The sequence below is a fragment of the Phaethon lepturus genome, unplaced genomic scaffold, assembly GCF_000687285.1.
Source record: "Phaethon lepturus isolate BGI_N335 unplaced genomic scaffold, ASM68728v1 scaffold34213, whole genome shotgun sequence".
Taxonomy (NCBI): Eukaryota; Metazoa; Chordata; class Aves; order Phaethontiformes; family Phaethontidae; genus Phaethon; species Phaethon lepturus.
This window is the reverse complement of record NW_010531841.1, coordinates 62870-79916: the sequence shown is the minus strand read 5'-3', so window position 1 is coordinate 79916 and position 17047 is coordinate 62870. Positions and strand designations below refer to the sequence as shown.

The 17047-nt window shown below is 42.3% G+C and overlaps 2 protein-coding genes across 2 annotated transcripts in view; both read left to right on the top strand.

The window, feature by feature from the left end:
* The first annotated feature begins 1857 nt into the window (after positions 1-1857).
* Positions 1858-12139, top strand: LOC104618959 (solute carrier family 2, facilitated glucose transporter member 11-like). The gene is made up of 12 exons (XM_010284686.1): positions 1858-1878; positions 4402-4500; positions 5066-5226; positions 6386-6510; positions 7252-7381; positions 7562-7710; positions 8832-9019; positions 9319-9429; positions 9885-9986; positions 10117-10192; positions 11169-11296; positions 11939-12139. The coding sequence occupies exons 1-12, from the start codon at positions 1858-1860 to the stop codon at positions 12137-12139; spliced, it is 1491 nt and encodes a 496-aa protein (XP_010282988.1).
* A 4770-nt stretch (positions 12140-16909) lies between these two features.
* LOC104618960 (solute carrier family 2, facilitated glucose transporter member 11-like) overlaps positions 16910-17047 on the top strand; it is an 8620-nt gene continuing 8482 nt past the window's right edge. Inside the window, exon 1 of the mRNA XM_010284687.1 lies at positions 16910-17005. Coding sequence (XP_010282989.1) covers positions 16910-17005 — 96 coding nt within the window. The remainder of the gene's footprint in view (positions 17006-17047) is intronic.

The following is a 17047-nucleotide window of genomic DNA, read 5'->3' as shown; positions in this document are numbered from 1 at the left end:
CAGCCGATGCAGCACCACATCCCTACTTGCACATTCAGGAGAATACTTCTGCGAGGCGGAACAGGTTTGTATTTCCGTTCAGGTGTAGTAAAACCTGAGTAGGGACAAAGAGGCATTTAAAAAAAAGTTTCACTTCTTTTGAATACTTTGAAATCTGTCAGGCCCCTCACAAATTGCACTCTGCAGGGTGAAAGGATGTTGAAATACCATGATTACTCCTAAAGGTCAGATATTTTGTGAAACAGCAGCTTTGCTGTTATTGCTGACAATACAATATGCTTCCATCTCTGCTAGGCCTCATCTCTAGAACTGACAGGGAGTGCCTTTCTATTTTACAGAAAGAAGCAAGCCTGCCATTGCTGTTACTGCTGCCTTGCTGCCTTCTGTAGCTTACCTGGAAAAGAGAACCATTTCTGGAACTGTAAACAACTACTACATGAGCCAAACCCATTACACAAGGCCTATCAGCTACTCTGTCCTGATTAAATGATGGGTAGTTAAAAAGGGAAGAGTATAAATCTCACACGCTAGTGAAAGATAAGCCAAAAGACAAAGATGAAAGGTCAATGAATAAGCCACTATTACAGTGGGATTAAACCTTTTCAACTCATTAGAATTTAGCTGGAGCCTCTCAGGGGTAGAGGAAGGGCTTCTACTGCACAGAGTTACTTAATTTTTAACCAAGATATTAAAAAAGAACTGGGTTTCAATTTTGTACTCCCAGGGTGTTACATAAATCCATGGAACGAAGTCTTCTGCACCATGCCTCTGAAGAGCTATGGCGAAGCTCAGCTGATTCCTTGATGAACATCTCCCAAGCACAACTTGGTATAATCATCCCCCGTTGCCCTCAGAAGGGCTCTTCTCTCTGCTCTCTGAGGCTGTAGGGAGAACTAGGCTTAAAGAACAGCTGGATAATGCTGTGCGAGAGGGTGACAACGCAAAATGAGCTGAGAACATTTTGATCAGGTACTCGTTCTTCCCGCAGCAGCCTACTCTCCCATGCCCACCTCAGTACTAGGTTTACCTGCAACGCTACATATTACATAGATACATTAGATATTATGTAATAGGCACTTTAGTATAATATATAATGTAATACGTATTATGTATGATGCACTTTAGAACGACGTATGTAAAAGCAAAGCCCTCTTCCTCCTGTGAAATGAAAGCCAGAGGTGATCAGTGACAAAATCGCGTGCTCTAAGTGCTGCTGTTTGTTCTATGCCAGGCTATGGAGAGGGAACAGGACTGCAGCCTTCTGTGCATCAGTGTACAGTCCCTTGTCAGCAACAGCTGGATTGCCTGCATGTCACCAGGACATAGACAAGAGTACAGCAAAAAGGGCTTGGCATAATGAGGGATTTGAAAGGTTTGGGGTTTGTTCATTCCTGTCACTGACAGGACCAAGGAAAATAGTCCAGTTTGTCTTTCAGATCCTAGATTGGGTTCCAGGACAAATACAGTCACAAAAAAAAGCTGTGGTTTACTTCTGCTTTGATCACACTTATCACACAAGTGCTACTGGGCAACTGTGCCAGATGCTTTGAGAGGGAATTTATGCCATAAACCATACTGGCCTTCAAGAGGATTTAGACAGCTCTGGATCCTGCAGAATCATTTCCCCAAACTGTCATGTACTTTCAACAACATTAATTGAACTGTCTTGCTAATGAACGTGCAGCCCCATTTTGAGAATGTAAATCAGCTGGCAAAACACCTGCCAAGTCAAGTGTCTTATCCTAATGTAATGGGTGACTAAATACACATTCCTATGCTGGAGATTTAAATAATCCTTCAGAGCACTGCTGAGAGTACCAGAGGCTTTGGCAGACAGAGGAAAACCTACCAAAGAGGATGAACAAGCTGCAGAGACTGGTAAAAAACATCTATTTTACTATTATTGTTGGCAGATTTTTTTTTAATTTGAATTTTTTATAAGGCTGTGTAAGTACTATCAGGTTCTTGTAGAATTATTTGTTCAACTCATCACAGTCCTTGGGATAATGCTGACAGACTAATGGCTCTCCTGGCAGCTGTATGCCACCACTGTGGCTTGGGACAATAGTGCAGAAGCCAGGTGTTAAAGGAAGGTGTAGGAAGGTCACCCTGTAATTACAGCTCAGCTCTGAGCACAGAACTGTTTGGTGGCTCCTGAAGGCAGAAGCAAACCATTTTCCTTTAGCTCATGACCACAAAAGAGCTCTGTGATACAGGACTTGATAGGGGATGTACTCTGTAATGAAAGCAGGGAAATGAGCAGGAGGAGTGTTACATTCCTAGGTGTTGTGATTAAAAAAGAAATGTGCTATTGTAGGGAGAGGAAATCTGTCTCACTTGGAGAACTGGAATAACTGGGAGGAGCAGACGTATCGGGTGCACAATCCTTAGCTCAGGTCTCAATAACAAGACAGGGAAGTGGTGTAGCCAAGGAAAGTGCAAGTGAAACATACCCACTGCTAGCTGGGACAGGAGAGAGCTCGGCCTCTTCAAGCTGCAGGGCTGGAACAGTCTGGCTTCATTTCTGTCCTGGGACAACATCCTGTCTCAGGCTGGTGTGGAAGTTATTTACAAGAAAAGGCTTTGAGGGGAGGAAAAATTTAAGATTATTTGAATTTGTGATTTTAGAGCTATTGTGAGACTAGGCAAAACTTTCCTTTTCTTTGGTAGATGGTTCCGTAAGAAGGAAATGAGCAGGTAGAACAGAAAGAGCTCCCCAGCTTTGGGTTATCTAAGTTCTTCTCAGGGTCATGGGGTCAATCTAGCGTGAGGTGCTAACTGTTCACTAACTGGTGAACAGCCAAGCCTGAGCATGGGCTCCTCATGTCACCAGCAGAGCTGTCCCACTGGGAGGTGTTTGCAAGCAGAGGGCTGGCAAAGGCCATCCTGGCCCTGGGCCAATGAGAAAATTGTGCAGGAGGTGTCAGGCTAAAGGCCAGGGGCCCCAGCAAGCTCAGAGTAGTCTTGAGACATGGGACAGTGCTCCCAGTCCAAAGACACCATCAGGGCACAGCTTGCCAGACACAGGATCTCTCATATAGATGGGGAAACCAAAGGCACAGGCACAAAATAGGTGTGAACTGACAAGGATGGAGGGGTGACACAGAGAGACACCAACCAACAGGGTAGTGTGGCTGCAACAAGGAAGGGATGTTCACTGATGGTGAGGCGAATGTGGAGACATGATGCTGCTCACACTCAGCTGTGCTCCTCTACAGAAGCTATAGGTCAATTTGAAGGCAGAATCACACAAGAAAGTGTCCAGGCAATAGTGGCAAGAATGACCTGAGGCTTACAAACATGACAGAGGAGCAAAGATCAAGAAAACTGTTTAGAGAGTTTCTACACAGTGTCCCTTGTTCTCCACAGTTAGCCTCAGTGTTGTTCTGATGTGGGATACTCATTTCTACTATAACATTCAGGGCATCCTACTGCAAGGGAAAAAAAAATGCATGTTTTTTGCTCTGCCAGTGAACTTTCAGTTGCCATACTGTGTCAGCCAGGACAGCTTATTCTACACCCTTCAAAAAGTCAAGAGACCTCACTTTTATACCAACACCCTGATCCCATCATGATGCACGACGCAGCTCTATTCACCTGCCTGTGCTTCCGAAAGCATAGCAGCGGTGTTAGATGGCAATATAAGCAATGAGCAATACTGATGAAGAAATGACCTCAGGGAGACCAGAACATGGCATAGGAGCCACTGTCTGCCACATATTTCGCCTGTGTTATAATACTGAAGATGAAGAAAATATTCTGGCTGAGTATCAGAGAGACATTGTCTGCTCTGTAAATGTGAAGCAGCATAGGAAAGGCACTCTATTTTAAACTAAAATATGTGTCATTACCATGAAAATGTAGAAAAAATAGCATGCCAATGAATCAGAAATTCAATGCATATAAATGGCCATAAGAAAATCCCCCACACCACAGAGAAGCTCCCTCCAATAGAGCTTAGCTAGAAATGAGGCAGAGGTCATTAAACTTTGGCAATTCTTCTTGAATAATTCATCATGCAAGTACAAGGTTTTGTAATGAATTGAATTAATTGAAGCTATAACATCAGTCTCTACCGGTATTTAGTGTTTCTGCACTGACTTTTTGTAAGCATACATGTTAAATATTAAACCAAAGACACTTGCAGGCCGTTCCCCAAAGCAGTCCCAAATTCTTTGTGTATGGCAATGCATTACTAATACTGCTTTGCAGTAGGGGGAGATAGTTTTTAAATTTGCGTTGTTTTTTTTTCTGTCTTTGGCACTTCCCATTTTACAACAACATTCGTAGCCTATTCTAATCTTCACTTCACACCACTCAGAGTGTGAATTGGACCAAATGTCTGTCGAGCCATTTTATTCTTTTCAAGGAAGCCATCAATTTTCTATCCATCTTATTCAGCTTCAGAGCAAGATCCTGATCCTGACAATATGTGCCGCTGGGATTGGAGGCACTTTCCAATATGGTTACAACATCTCCATCATCAATGCTCCAACTTCAGTAAGTACTGCTAGTCTGACAGCCCCCTCCTGAGACAGATGCTTCCTTAGTGTCCTCAGTCCGGCTACAAACTGGCCTGCCACTGAAAATACACAGTCTGCTAATACTGAAGGTGAGAAGGGAAGGATGTGTTGTTCCCTCTGTATAATTCACAGCTGAGGTATAGGACTTTGTTGTCAAGAGCCACCCTTGAGCTAGTGTCACAGGAATTTATTCAAAAGCCTTGTTTCAACTGCTTTAGCAAATCTAATTCTAAAATTTTCCAACCCGCATCCTTTGAAATTGACTTTTGCCCTTAAATTCAAAGTTGGACCAATGAAATACATTTTTAAATTATCCAAGATAGCCACATACAGATACAAAACAAGTACAACTTTTCAACAGCTACAGTTTTACACTCTTAACCCTTTGTTAAAAACACATCTGAGAACTGGAGGCCATTTTCAACCAAGGGTTTGGAGGCATGAACATGGAATAAACAGGTATATTCATAAGGAAACCTTTATATTTCTCAGTGTCCTTCATCTCTATGTCATGGTTATGCAGCACTGTCCTTCCCTCTCAGTACATCCAGATGTTCATGAACGAAACCTGGCTGGAGCGCACAGGCGTTCCCCTTGACAGCAATGTGATACTGCTGCTGTGGTCTTTCACTGTCTCTGCATACCCTCTGGGAGGACTCACTGGGGCTGTTGTTGCTGGTCCCATGGCCATCATGTTGGGAAGGTAAGAGGGTGCTGGATTTTAATTTAAGCTTTGCAAGATGAATTGTGAGCCCTACAACACAATACCCACTGTAAATAAAAATCATGAAAACATGTTTTCTATCACAGATCACTCTGCCATTAACATTCTGAACTGGCAGGGAGAAACTCCCTGATATGGCAGTATTTCATGTCTCAAAACCCAACGGGAAACAGTTCTTTTCCCCACATTACCTTGTCATTATAGTCTCACACAGCTGAAGTGCTACAAGGATTTCAGCTCAACTCCATACCACAGTAACCACCTACATAATCACCATCATTTTTGTGCCCGGTTTTCGGCCATCCTTTTACATAGGTTTGTTCCTCTCATATGATGAAGCAGGCACCATTATGGTTTGGGGTGGGGCTGGAGGACTGTCTCCCATGGCTCACTTGTTTCATGGTTGTGAAGACCTGGAAAGGATATGGCCTCCTTATCCAATGAAAAGTTTGGAGATTTCACCTTGTACTGCTTTGGAGTAAAATCATATCCCATCACGAATAAGAGAAAAAAAGGCTGACTTCTGAGGAGTAGGTAAGGCAGTGCGTTGGAACTAGAGAGAATTACTGGCTATTACGGGTCAACAGAACTCTTTTTTTTTTCCCGGTTTTAGACAGAAATTCCTCCTGGGATACATGAAAACTTTCTGACAAAAGTTTCATAAGGATTGCACTATTACATGAAAAATGCCTGTTTCAACAAATTAGCATTTTCAGACCAAAACACACATGACTTACTGAAGGAATACTCCTCTCCATTCAAATGGGAAATCATGTGTGAATGCAAGAGTGATGAATCTGGGTGAGGACCTCATGGTGCCTTCAGTGTGTCTAAAGCCAGTACTATAGGGACACACTGTGGTCATGCTGGTAGTTGGAGATGACCCCAATTGTATCAGCCATGATTACTTGTCAATGCTGATTCCTGTTTCCGTAACAAGACACTAAAACTGCTGATGTGCCATCTGCACACAGACACCTCATGTAGGGCTTTGGATAACCAAGACGTTCTGTGGTGCAGCTGAGCAGCCCACCTTGAGCTTCTAGGCATTGCAGGTTGGACCTGCGCTGTGAAATGTTTTAACTGATAACTAAACCTGACACACATGTGCTCACAACTGTGTCTTTTCTCTCTGAAGGAAGATGTCTCTGCTGCTGAACAATGTCTTTGTGATCATAGCTGCAGTCTTGTCAGGATTCAGCCGAATGGCAAAATCCTTTGAAATGATTATGCTCAGCAGATTTTTTACTGGCGTGAATGCAGGTACGGCAACGTGAGAAACATAACAGGATAAACATGATAACAAGTATCAATTAGAAATAGAAGATATTTAAATAGGAATGATCCAAGATGATAAAGCAATTAATCCTCTAGAGTGACCACACACATGTACATGAATGAGGAATTTGTATAGATTTTATAAGAAGATTTTATATTTTGCTTCTAAGGACTTTTTTTTTTAAGCATACACAGGCAGGTTTTTTGTGTAATACACATGTGAGTAACTGTGTGCACTCTGCACACAGGGAGGGAAGCCCTGGGAGAAACTGAGCTGAAAATCGATCCCTCTCTGCTTGTAAGAATGTTATCAGTCACTCACCAGCATGAGCACCAACATTAAAGCTTTTATAGAAGTTCATCCAAGGAGCTAATGATTGATACAAGTGACTTCAAATATGATCTTCCCCCAAGAATGAGGGACTAGAGGGAAGCATCACTTATAACTTTGGATTTGGTGCTGAAAAGACCATAGGACTAAGGCCCTGGCAGGTTGCAGTTTCATTATCCACTACTACTTCCGAGTATGGAAATGTATGTTTAGTAGCTTATACAATGAATAAGAGTGAAATTGAAGGTTTGGGTAAATAATAAGCACTGATAGACCAGTAATCACATGTCCTGCAACAGAAGAGTCCAGCTGGCAACCTTGAGAGGTGGCTGACTGCATTTGTCCTAGTCTCCTCTGTCTACAAGCTGAGGTCAACATTTGTCTGCCTTGCCCAGGTGTAAGCATGAACATTCAGCCCATGTATCTGGCGGAAAGTGCCCCAAAGAAGCTCAGAGGAGCTGTGGCCTTGACCTCTGCATCATTTACAGCCCTGGGGTTGGTGCTGGGGCAGGTTGTTGGACTCAGGTAATGTAGAGCAAGCAGCCCAGTTTATACTTATTAAATCTTTCTTCTCCTCTTTTCTTTTTTTTTCTTTACTACCCCACTCTCTTCTTTCTTTTCCAGTGCCCACATGCAGCAGAGGATGCTGGGCTCTTGCCAGGTTGTAAAATGTACTATGCAAATCATGTTTCTTTTTTTCTCTAGGGAGCTACTAGGAGGGGAAGAGAGCTGGCCATTCCTTTTAGCTAGCAATGTGGTGCCTGCCCTGATTCAGCTCACAGCTCTGCCTTGGTTCCCTGAAAGTCCCAGATACCTCTTAATTGACCGTGGAGATAAAGAATCCTGCATCTCTGGTGAGTTTAGGGTGACTGTTAGCCTCTCAGTGAGCATGTGAGATCTACTGACCAGGCAGATAAACAGTGAGAAGGTTGACTGCATATTCTTAACATACAGTCCAGCATGTTCAGTCCAAAGCAGATTGAAATGTAGGCTTCTTTCCAACACAAATATTCTGTTTGGTGACTCTGCCAGCCTCCTTAGATGAACATAAAACTTTAAGCCCAATACCATGGCTATGTCGCTAGTCTCATGGATAATGTTTTTCTAAACCAGAGAACTATTTGGTCTGTACAAAATATGTGGTGCCATCAATGTTTGTGACTGCATTAGCTGCTGCGCCCTTAAACAGTGCCCAGGTGGTGGTTGAGTATGTATTTGTATGAACAATCACGGTAATTCTGAATGCAGATGAGTGTATGCTTTTTTGCATCCTGCTTTTGTGTGCAAACTTGGGCCCCAATAATTTGAGAATGGTGCCACAACGTTTACATGTAGGATGTGTCATATCAAGTTCCAAACATGATCACTTTCTCCTTCCAAGCTAAAGAGCATTCTATAATCTTAAATATTTTTGATCTGTTGAGGTAATTAACAGGCATCTTCCTACAGAAGACCTTTTTTCTACCATGGTAGGGTCAAAAGGTGGGATTTGTGTTCACAATGGCGAATATGTTTTGCAACTATGAAGTGAAATAAATGCTGGTTGAAGGGCTCATGACCAAATCTGAAGCCAATTCATATTAAGGGATTTGCTTAGATTTGTAGCATGCAAATCCCTGTATACAGAACGGCTGGAATTAGTTTCTGGGAAATATGTGTTGCATACCGAGAACATTTTAATTGCCTGCATTTCCCAGGGAAATCACTTGAGATCTGAGTCAGAAGCATGGCTGCTGAAATGGCAGTGGTTGGAAATACTGTCTTGTAAATCAATAGTGAGGGATTTGCACTCCCTTTCCCCCAAATCCTTCAAGTGGCTGCACCACAACTGCCCATCTCTGTGAAGGTACCACCATGATGACAGACTCTGTCTTACATCTTTCTGCAGCCTTCACTTGCTGCTTGATCCTTCACCCTGCAGAGCAGGCAAACTGAAGGTAAATTCAGGGGATAAGAGGTTCCTTTGTCCTTGCAGCACTGCAGAAGCTCAGAGGCAACAGTGACCTCAGTGCAGAGCTGGAAGAGATGCTGGCTGAACAGGCTGCCGTTAAAGGTCAGAGAGCGAAGAACCCTTGGGAGCTGTTCCAAAATCCAGCTGTAAGGTGGCAGCTGATGAGTATCGTTGTGCTGAGCAGTGCCATGCAGCTCTGCGGGAATGATTCGGTAAGCAGCCTGGCAGCCACAGCTATCGGCGGCAGGGGTGTATTCCGCGAAAAGGGGGGAAGACCTTTCTGCTGCAGGAGAAGAAGGAGTAGTGGTCGGCTCTGCCTGTGGAGATCTTCAAACCTCACATGCTTGGTTCCCAAAGTACACCTGTGCATTATGGCAAGATTCAGAGGGACACTGTCAAAATAGCCTGTATGACAGCACATTAGTCATCTCTGCGTGGTCCTGCAGGAAAAACAATGGGATGTATTTTCAGATGTCTTCCTTTACTGCTTTCTCCTCTCTTCTCTCCCCAGATGTATTTTTATGCAGCTTATGTGTTCCAAGAGGCTGGAATTCCTCAGGACAAAATCCCATATGTTGTAATCGGCACGGGGAGCTGTGAACTGATCACATCTGTCACTTGTGTGAGACTCTTAATGCACTCTGCTGACATGCAGACACTGTTGACAGTGAGGAGGCTGTTAATTAGAAGTTTTGGATTTACATCGCCCTTTATGCACAGCAGTCAGGCAGTCCCTCAGCACTCATGTCCAGACAGGTTAATGCAGAAGTATTTTGCCAGACACTGCATCATCATCACTGCCTGAAATCTCTAAAAACTGTAACTGTCTTGCTTCATGTCAGTATGGATAGTGGCAGAGTTTAGGCTGCAGCTGGGACATTCTCATCTCCCCTGAATACCCTTCTTGCCTGACTCCTGCCAGGACACTCCTTCCTTTAACTTTTCTTTTTTTTTTTGCTAAGAAGCAGACAACATCCTTAAAGTAGTTGTAGAGCAAACTAGGCATAGAGTATTGAAATGGAAAGAGGGAGCAGGCAGGAAACATAAACACAAGTTAAATCTTGCTTTATTTCTCAGAACATGATTATAGACTATGCTGGTCGGAGGCCGCTGCTCCTGGGGGGATATATCTTCATGGCAGGATGGGCCATTGTCTTCATGGTTGCTCTGAGTCAGCAGGTAAAAAACTTTACTTAATTTTTCAAGTGGAATGGAGTGGGGCTTTGCCTTTTATATGACTGGGGTGTTTAGTGGTGGCAAATAAGTGTAAGTGCCCTCACTGGTTTTCCGTTGGTCTCTGTGGCTGTAGACTCAGATTAGCTGGATGCCTTATCTCAGCATGGCCTGCATTTTCGCCTATATCCTGAGCTTTGGAATCGGACCAGGTCAGTTCCCTCAGTGTTTTCACTGAAACTTTTGGGTAGTTTAGCAGGGGCTTGGAGATGTGTGCAAGTAGCTTATGGAAACTCTCAGACCCTCTTTAGCCACAGCACAAAGGAATGAGAGAATTTCTGCCAGCAGTTTTCAGCTGTTTCATGGGGGCTTGCATGCCCCTGGTAAGTTAGTATTGTGCAGGGACAGTCTGTGCCATTCTCTGTGTCATTTCTCCTTACAACCGTCTTGGGATGGCATTTGGAGGTGATTCTTGTCTTAAATGGACAACAAGGTTTTAATTTGCTGCCCAATCCTCTAGGGCTGTAGACCAGCATTTCTAATGCTTCACTTTAATCCTAGAGATTGACAGCTGTGTCATCTGATTATTTACTTGCAGATACCTGGAAGCACAATTTCCACATCTATTTGCTAGCCTACTAACATGCATTTTCTTTGCAGAATCCATTAGTTTCTGTGGTTGTGGAGGCAGTACACAGGCTGTGTGTGTGCAGATGTTTGCTTGGTGTGTGAGTAGATGTAAGGCTCTGTTTGCTTACATGAGTTTGAAGGAAGGCAAGTAAGAAAAGAAACAAACTGCCAGTGTCACATGCCACATGAGTTGGGAGAAATTTCTTGTCCCAGTTGTCCGTACAGTACCACAGGATTGAATTAATTATAAGTCATTCTCACAGTTGGGTCCTGGTGAGAATAAGGTGGATTACAAAACCTTTCCCAGCAGTTCATTGTTAGAATGAGAGAGTTTGAATAATTAGCCAGTCCTTAATATTTAACCTAAAACTTCCCCACTGCAGTTAATCTCTATTACCACTTGTTCTGGCATTGCTGACTAGTGAGAATAATTTACTGAATAATAATTTACTGTTCTCACGTACTTCATGTTGAATTTGCTTGTTAGTATGTGTTCTCTTGTTTTTAAAATAATGATGTCAACAGTATTATTAACTTTCTTGCCATTTCTTTTTCCAGCTGGTGTAACAGGAGTTCTGCCCACAGAGGTTTTTGATCAAATGTCCCGGCCAGCTGCTTACATGATCTGTGGCTCTCTGCTCTGGTTCAACCTATTTCTGGTTGGAACAGCCTTTCCATTCATTGTGGTGGGTTCCCAAGGAAAAGCAATCACCTGCACCTCTTTAGTGTTTTATACAAGGAGGCTCTGATAGTCACCACGAAAAGAGGCAGGGTCTGGAATACCGCAAGCCATAGACACACAGCAAGATAGCATGGCCATGAAAAGTATCTTTATGAGGAGAGTGGTCAGAATTCCTCTAAACCAAACTTCCTCCATGTTGCCTATGGTGATTCCTGATGTGAGGCTGGAAGCAGATTAATTTGAGGCATGTATGACCAATATTCCTCCTCTGTCCTCAGCTGAGAACTGCTGGGACTAGAGATGTGATGCATTTCCCCTTGGACACACTTTAAGGTGATTCATAAAGCAAAAGGGAGCAGAACTCCACAATATCCAATACTGTCTTATTTCCTATTATGAGTCCCCATTCTATACAATTATATATGGAGAGAAAGAGAGAAAAAGACATTTTGAGATACTTTTCTTGCTATGTCAAATCTCCCAAACTATGCTAGGGACCAGTTGCATAGAGGCATTCAAGGCCCTCACCAGGGCACACAGAAATACTCCCTGGGTGAAGTTAGTCCATGAGGAACAGGGATTAGTGGTCTGTTTGTCATTGTACAGAGTGTCACCAACACTGTCTTGTTTTTTTCCTTCTCCTCAGAAAAGTCTAGCACATTTCTGCTATGTCCCGTTCCTTGTGGTCTGCATCTGTACTGCACTCTACGTTGGGTTATTCCTTCCCGAGACAAAGGGAAAGTCCTTCCTGGAAATCTCAGAGGAGTTCAAGAAACGGAACTTCAAATCTCAGACCCATGCGGTTTTTTATAAAGGCCCTGAAGAGATCAAATGCACCATGTTGTAGCAGAAGACAGGAAGATGGTATCTGGGTGAAATTCAGCAATGGCTGTGTTCTCTTGCAGGGACACAAAGAGAGAAGTAGAGTTAGGGACAATGTATTACTCTTAGGTTCTTAAGTTCACCTTGAAAAGATATACTTGAACTGATAAATACCAACAAAAGTTTAATAATCTGTTTTCAGTTTTTAGTGCTAAGTAACACATGCATCAAACACCACCATGCAATGCTGTAGCAAATTTCTTCTGAATTTCTTCTATATTTCTCCTCCATCCAAACAGCGAGTTCCATCTCAGAAGTCTTTCTTTCCTTGCCCCTGAATCTGGGCTCTCTAACACAGAAAATAATACGATTAAGTTCTGTTTTCAGACACCAGATGAAATTCTCAGTACCTTGTCTTGGTGTTCCCGTTTCTGTTATTAAGTGATTTCAAATAGACCCCTACTTGTTGAGCAATAGTGAGCAGTTAATTATTTTCAGCTATAAAAACATGTGACAGATGGATTAGGAAGAAAGCTTCTAGTACTTGCTAAGTGGCTTATTATACAACTGACTTTTGGGCATTGTTTTGCAGACTACTTATTCTGGACTGGTTTTCTTCATGGCTTGTTTGTTTTCTTCTAGATCTATATTGTAAAGCACAAGTAATTCTCTGTTTCAGTTTGTACTGCTGTCACGGACACTGCAGTACAAACTGAAATGTATCGTGTCGGGTTTTACACCTGCACTCTGCTAAGAGGGTGGTGAGGAGCTCTTATGGCAGCAGCTTATTTTGGATGTGGAAATTTAGATGACAGCAGAACATTCTTTGCAGCATGTTCTTGTTGTGTCCATAGAGCATATTGGAAAAGACCCAGGTGTGATACTGATTCTTTTTAGCTAACCTAGTACAGAACGAGGCAACATTCCTCATTTAATATTGCCTTTCACAGGCATTGGGTTGACTGGTGAAGTTTCTTCCAGTTTCTTTTCAAAATCATAATAATTCTTTTGACTATGTTTGTATGAAAGTCACAGGACTGTTGGTGGTTGCAGCAAAGAAGAGCACACATATTTTCAAAATAAGCAGTTAAAGTTTCTTTCAGTATATTTTTTAACCCCATTTGAAAAAAAAATACAGTAAGAAAACTGTAAACATTTCTGGAGTGTATTAATGCCATGCTGGGCATGAGTGGAGCAGGAGATCTATTTCTCAGAAGAGAAGTCTGCAAGAACTATCTTTTACTACCTAAGGTTTATAACATAGGAAAAATAAAACTAAACTTTTGTTCATTTGTGGTTGCTGCTATTTTAGAAGTCATTTGTATACGGCCATGGGCAAGAGCAGGTATCTGTGCTCTTGGACAACACTGAGATCTTGAAATCCACAGGATTTTGAGACAAGACAATCAAAAGCAGGACTCCATGCAGCTGGGAACTGCAGAGATACTTTTCACGCCTGTAGTTTGGAGAGAGCAGTGAGGGGCAGATGGAAAGAGTAAAACACACAGTCAAAGCAAAAAGTGCTGGTACCATCATGATGGTAACAAAGTATTCTGTCATTCCTTTGGTGAGGATCAGAGAAAGGATGGGAGACAGAAGTGAAGCAAAGAAGACAAGGCAGTAAAGATGCAGGCTAGGAAGCAGGGAATGGACTGAAGAGACTGCTTGGGCAGAGGGAGAGGCCTGGTACAAATTGCCAGGACGTACAGGTCAGAGAAGAATTGGTTAAAACTGGGAGAAGTCCTCCAATGTCCAGAGGTCCTCACCTCAGCCACCTTTGTGGCTACTCCCCTGAGTCAGTATTGTTGTGCCTTTCCCCAGAGCCCTGGGAGGACGGAGGCTGTCTGCACCTGACAGTATGAAACACGCCTGTTCAGAAATGATACACATTTACCTCCTGAGTTTCAGAGCCAGTCCTGTGAGTACATGTGTCAGAAAACACTAATTCCAACTTCCAGCATTCTTCCTCACTGTGGCCTGAAATCAGGTGTCTTCAGACTGATTAAGCAAAGACAAACAGTGGTTACATTTTAATTGGTCTAATTGGTTACATTTTAATTGCAGCATTTAACAAGTTGGTTAATTGTTACTGAATTAAAACACTTTCAACTGAAAAAATATATGACACTTGTTTAGGTCAATTTTTTTATCATGTGAAGTGTTGGGCACAAATATATCTTGAAAAGTGATCCTCAGAGACTTATAGTTCGTATTACGGTTTACAAACCAAATCACCATGCACTGTTGGATTGATTAATAACCATCAACACCAGAGAAAAAATAGTTACTGCTGCTTTCCTCAAACAATGCTCCTCTGCACAAGCCACCTCTCACTTCCACACAGCTCAGTCCCTGTCTATCCAGTTGGGATTCTTCCAGACACCAAAGACACGAAGCATCCTAGCCTGGGGAACTGCCAAGTGCAGTGGCTCACCAGGAGAAGGAATTTCCCCCTAAGCTGCTTGAATACCTTGTAAAAGCCTTTTAACAGAACCATCCTGGAGACTGCTAGATAAAGGGGGCCTTTGAGAATTACGGATAAAAGTAAAGATGTAATTTATTTGTTTTACAGTCAGGATTTAAAACTTACATTCAACTTTCCTAGCATCTACCATATATTACAGGGACACAGACTTGTCAAGCAATGATCATTACTCTTAAAGTGTCAACTGAACCCATAATTCAAGAGTTGAATGCACAGACTTAGTCAGGCTTGGTCAAGGCAGGCTTCAGAAGGCTTTGCTGTATCGAGGCTCAAAGTAGCGGTCATGAACTTTTCCTTTAAATTTGATAACTGATTACCCAGCCTACAACTTGGGGAGTCCAAGCCAGTCTGCTCTAGTGTGCGCCAGTCCATGGACTTTGGCTTCCATCAGTGTCTTTTTTATTGTCCTTTACTCATCTCATGCAGCTATTATTGTCTGTCAGCTGCTGCTGGAGCTTCTCTTCCTTGGTGACCTGGCATAAATGCACAGCTCACCGAAATTATCCACTGTTTCATCAGTAACCAATGCAATAATGAAAAGCCAAATAGCAAGAACTTCATGACAAACCAAAAGGAGTGTAAACACTGAGAAAGAATGAAATGACGTGTTGAAATACTATCTCAGGCTCCTCTTTCTCTATATATAGAGTGACTTTTTCCAAAGTAACAAAAGAAAGCATCAGGAAAGACCTAGCCTGCAAGCTGAGATGACTACCTTTGCAGGCAAGTTGGTATAAGTTTCTCTTTTTTTTTTCCCCAAACAGAATCTTTGCAGTACATATTTTTTCCTTTCTGCTATTTTAAAATACCTGTTGTATAAATTAAGTATAGAAAGAAAAGTAAATCTGAATCAGATGTCATTAAAATAATAGTATGAGGTCGTATCTGGGAGATTTCAAATATCTTGCAGGGATTTATTTTTAAAAAGCAAAGAAAACTGGATTTAAGAGAACACTTATATTTAATGTCTGATACATAACAGAGGAAGACAAACCAAGGGAGTTCAGAGCAGAGCAATGAAAAAAAGCTGCACGATTTAGTAGATGGAGGAGGGCTGAAAGACTGGAAGAATACTCCACAATAAAAGAGTTATGAATAACAAAGTATCTGAAAGATGTATACACCAAACGATGGAAAACAATCCTTTTCAGTCAAGGATCTATGGGAACAGATACCCGGAAAAGACAAAACAAAGATGTTTTTAAAAAGAGATTTTAGGATGAATATTAGGTTAAAAAAAATCTTCCTGAATTTAGAATCTATTAGACTGGAAAAGTGACCCAAGAAATGCAACAGAAAAATGAAGCAATGGTGTTATAGTACAGAATGGAGATGAGACTAAGAAATTTGCTACAGGTGTGATTGATATAAAATTTGCACTTAGCATAAGGCTTACTGATTTTCTTGCTGATTTGAGTTTTGTGCTGATGTGAGGCCATTTTTGTAGCATGAAGGATAGTGGGGATGTCTAGGAGTAGAGAATGTGAATCTCATTTCTTCCTACTGTTTTAACAAACAGGAGATTTCTGTCATTTAATATATGAATGTGCCAAACACCAAAGTTATTCAGAGCTGACTCCTTTGAAGCCAACAATGTTGCAACATGCATTCATCTGATTAGAAATCAGCTCGTAAATGTTTGCAGTAATTGTTCAGCATTGCCTTTGAATACAATCTGTTCTAGAGATAGAAATGCAGCATCATGCCATCATTGCTGGACAGAGTATCACTAGCACACTCAGTATCAGTGGGAGTGGGAGGGATGGGGTATGCATATATTGCAGTACTGTTTTGTGAGGGTGTTCTTAAGCCTCCTATCAGATCTAGTTCTAAGAAAGGGTGAATAAACTATGAAACTAGGAATATCCTTCAATCCCCAAAAGTTTACCTAGTCTCAGACAAGTCACTGAGCAAAATATTCATTTAGGTGAGATAGCAAGTGGGAACGGAGGAGGAGGAAGGGCAAATAGATGGAAACCGTGCACCTAATGCTTGCGCATTGCACCATGCTCCCGCAACTAGTTACCCTATGATAGTGCAGATTAAGATGCCCAAAGCTGAAGGATGACAGAAGCACTGAAGTGTGTAACTGGGTTCTGTAAGACAGCTATGAGCTTTGTCTCTCCTCATGTTTCTCACTACCCTGTCCTTTAGTACTGTGGTCTTCCACTGCACTCTGTGTTGGCTCCTCGGTCTCAGAGGAGGCAGGTGTGTGACACTGCTCAAGCTGTAAGAGTTCCTGAGGGTAAAACAGGACATGTCTGAATAGCTATGCTACCTTTGTTTGCTGTTTTTATTTCCGGACAGAAAATGGGTTACAATCTCTTCCTCCTGGCTTTTGTCCTGGGCATCGGTGGAGCTTTCCAGTATGGGTTGCAGGTCTCCATTATCAATTCTCCTGCTGAGGTAAGCATGGACAGCTCAAAAAATTGAGCTACCAGCGTGGAT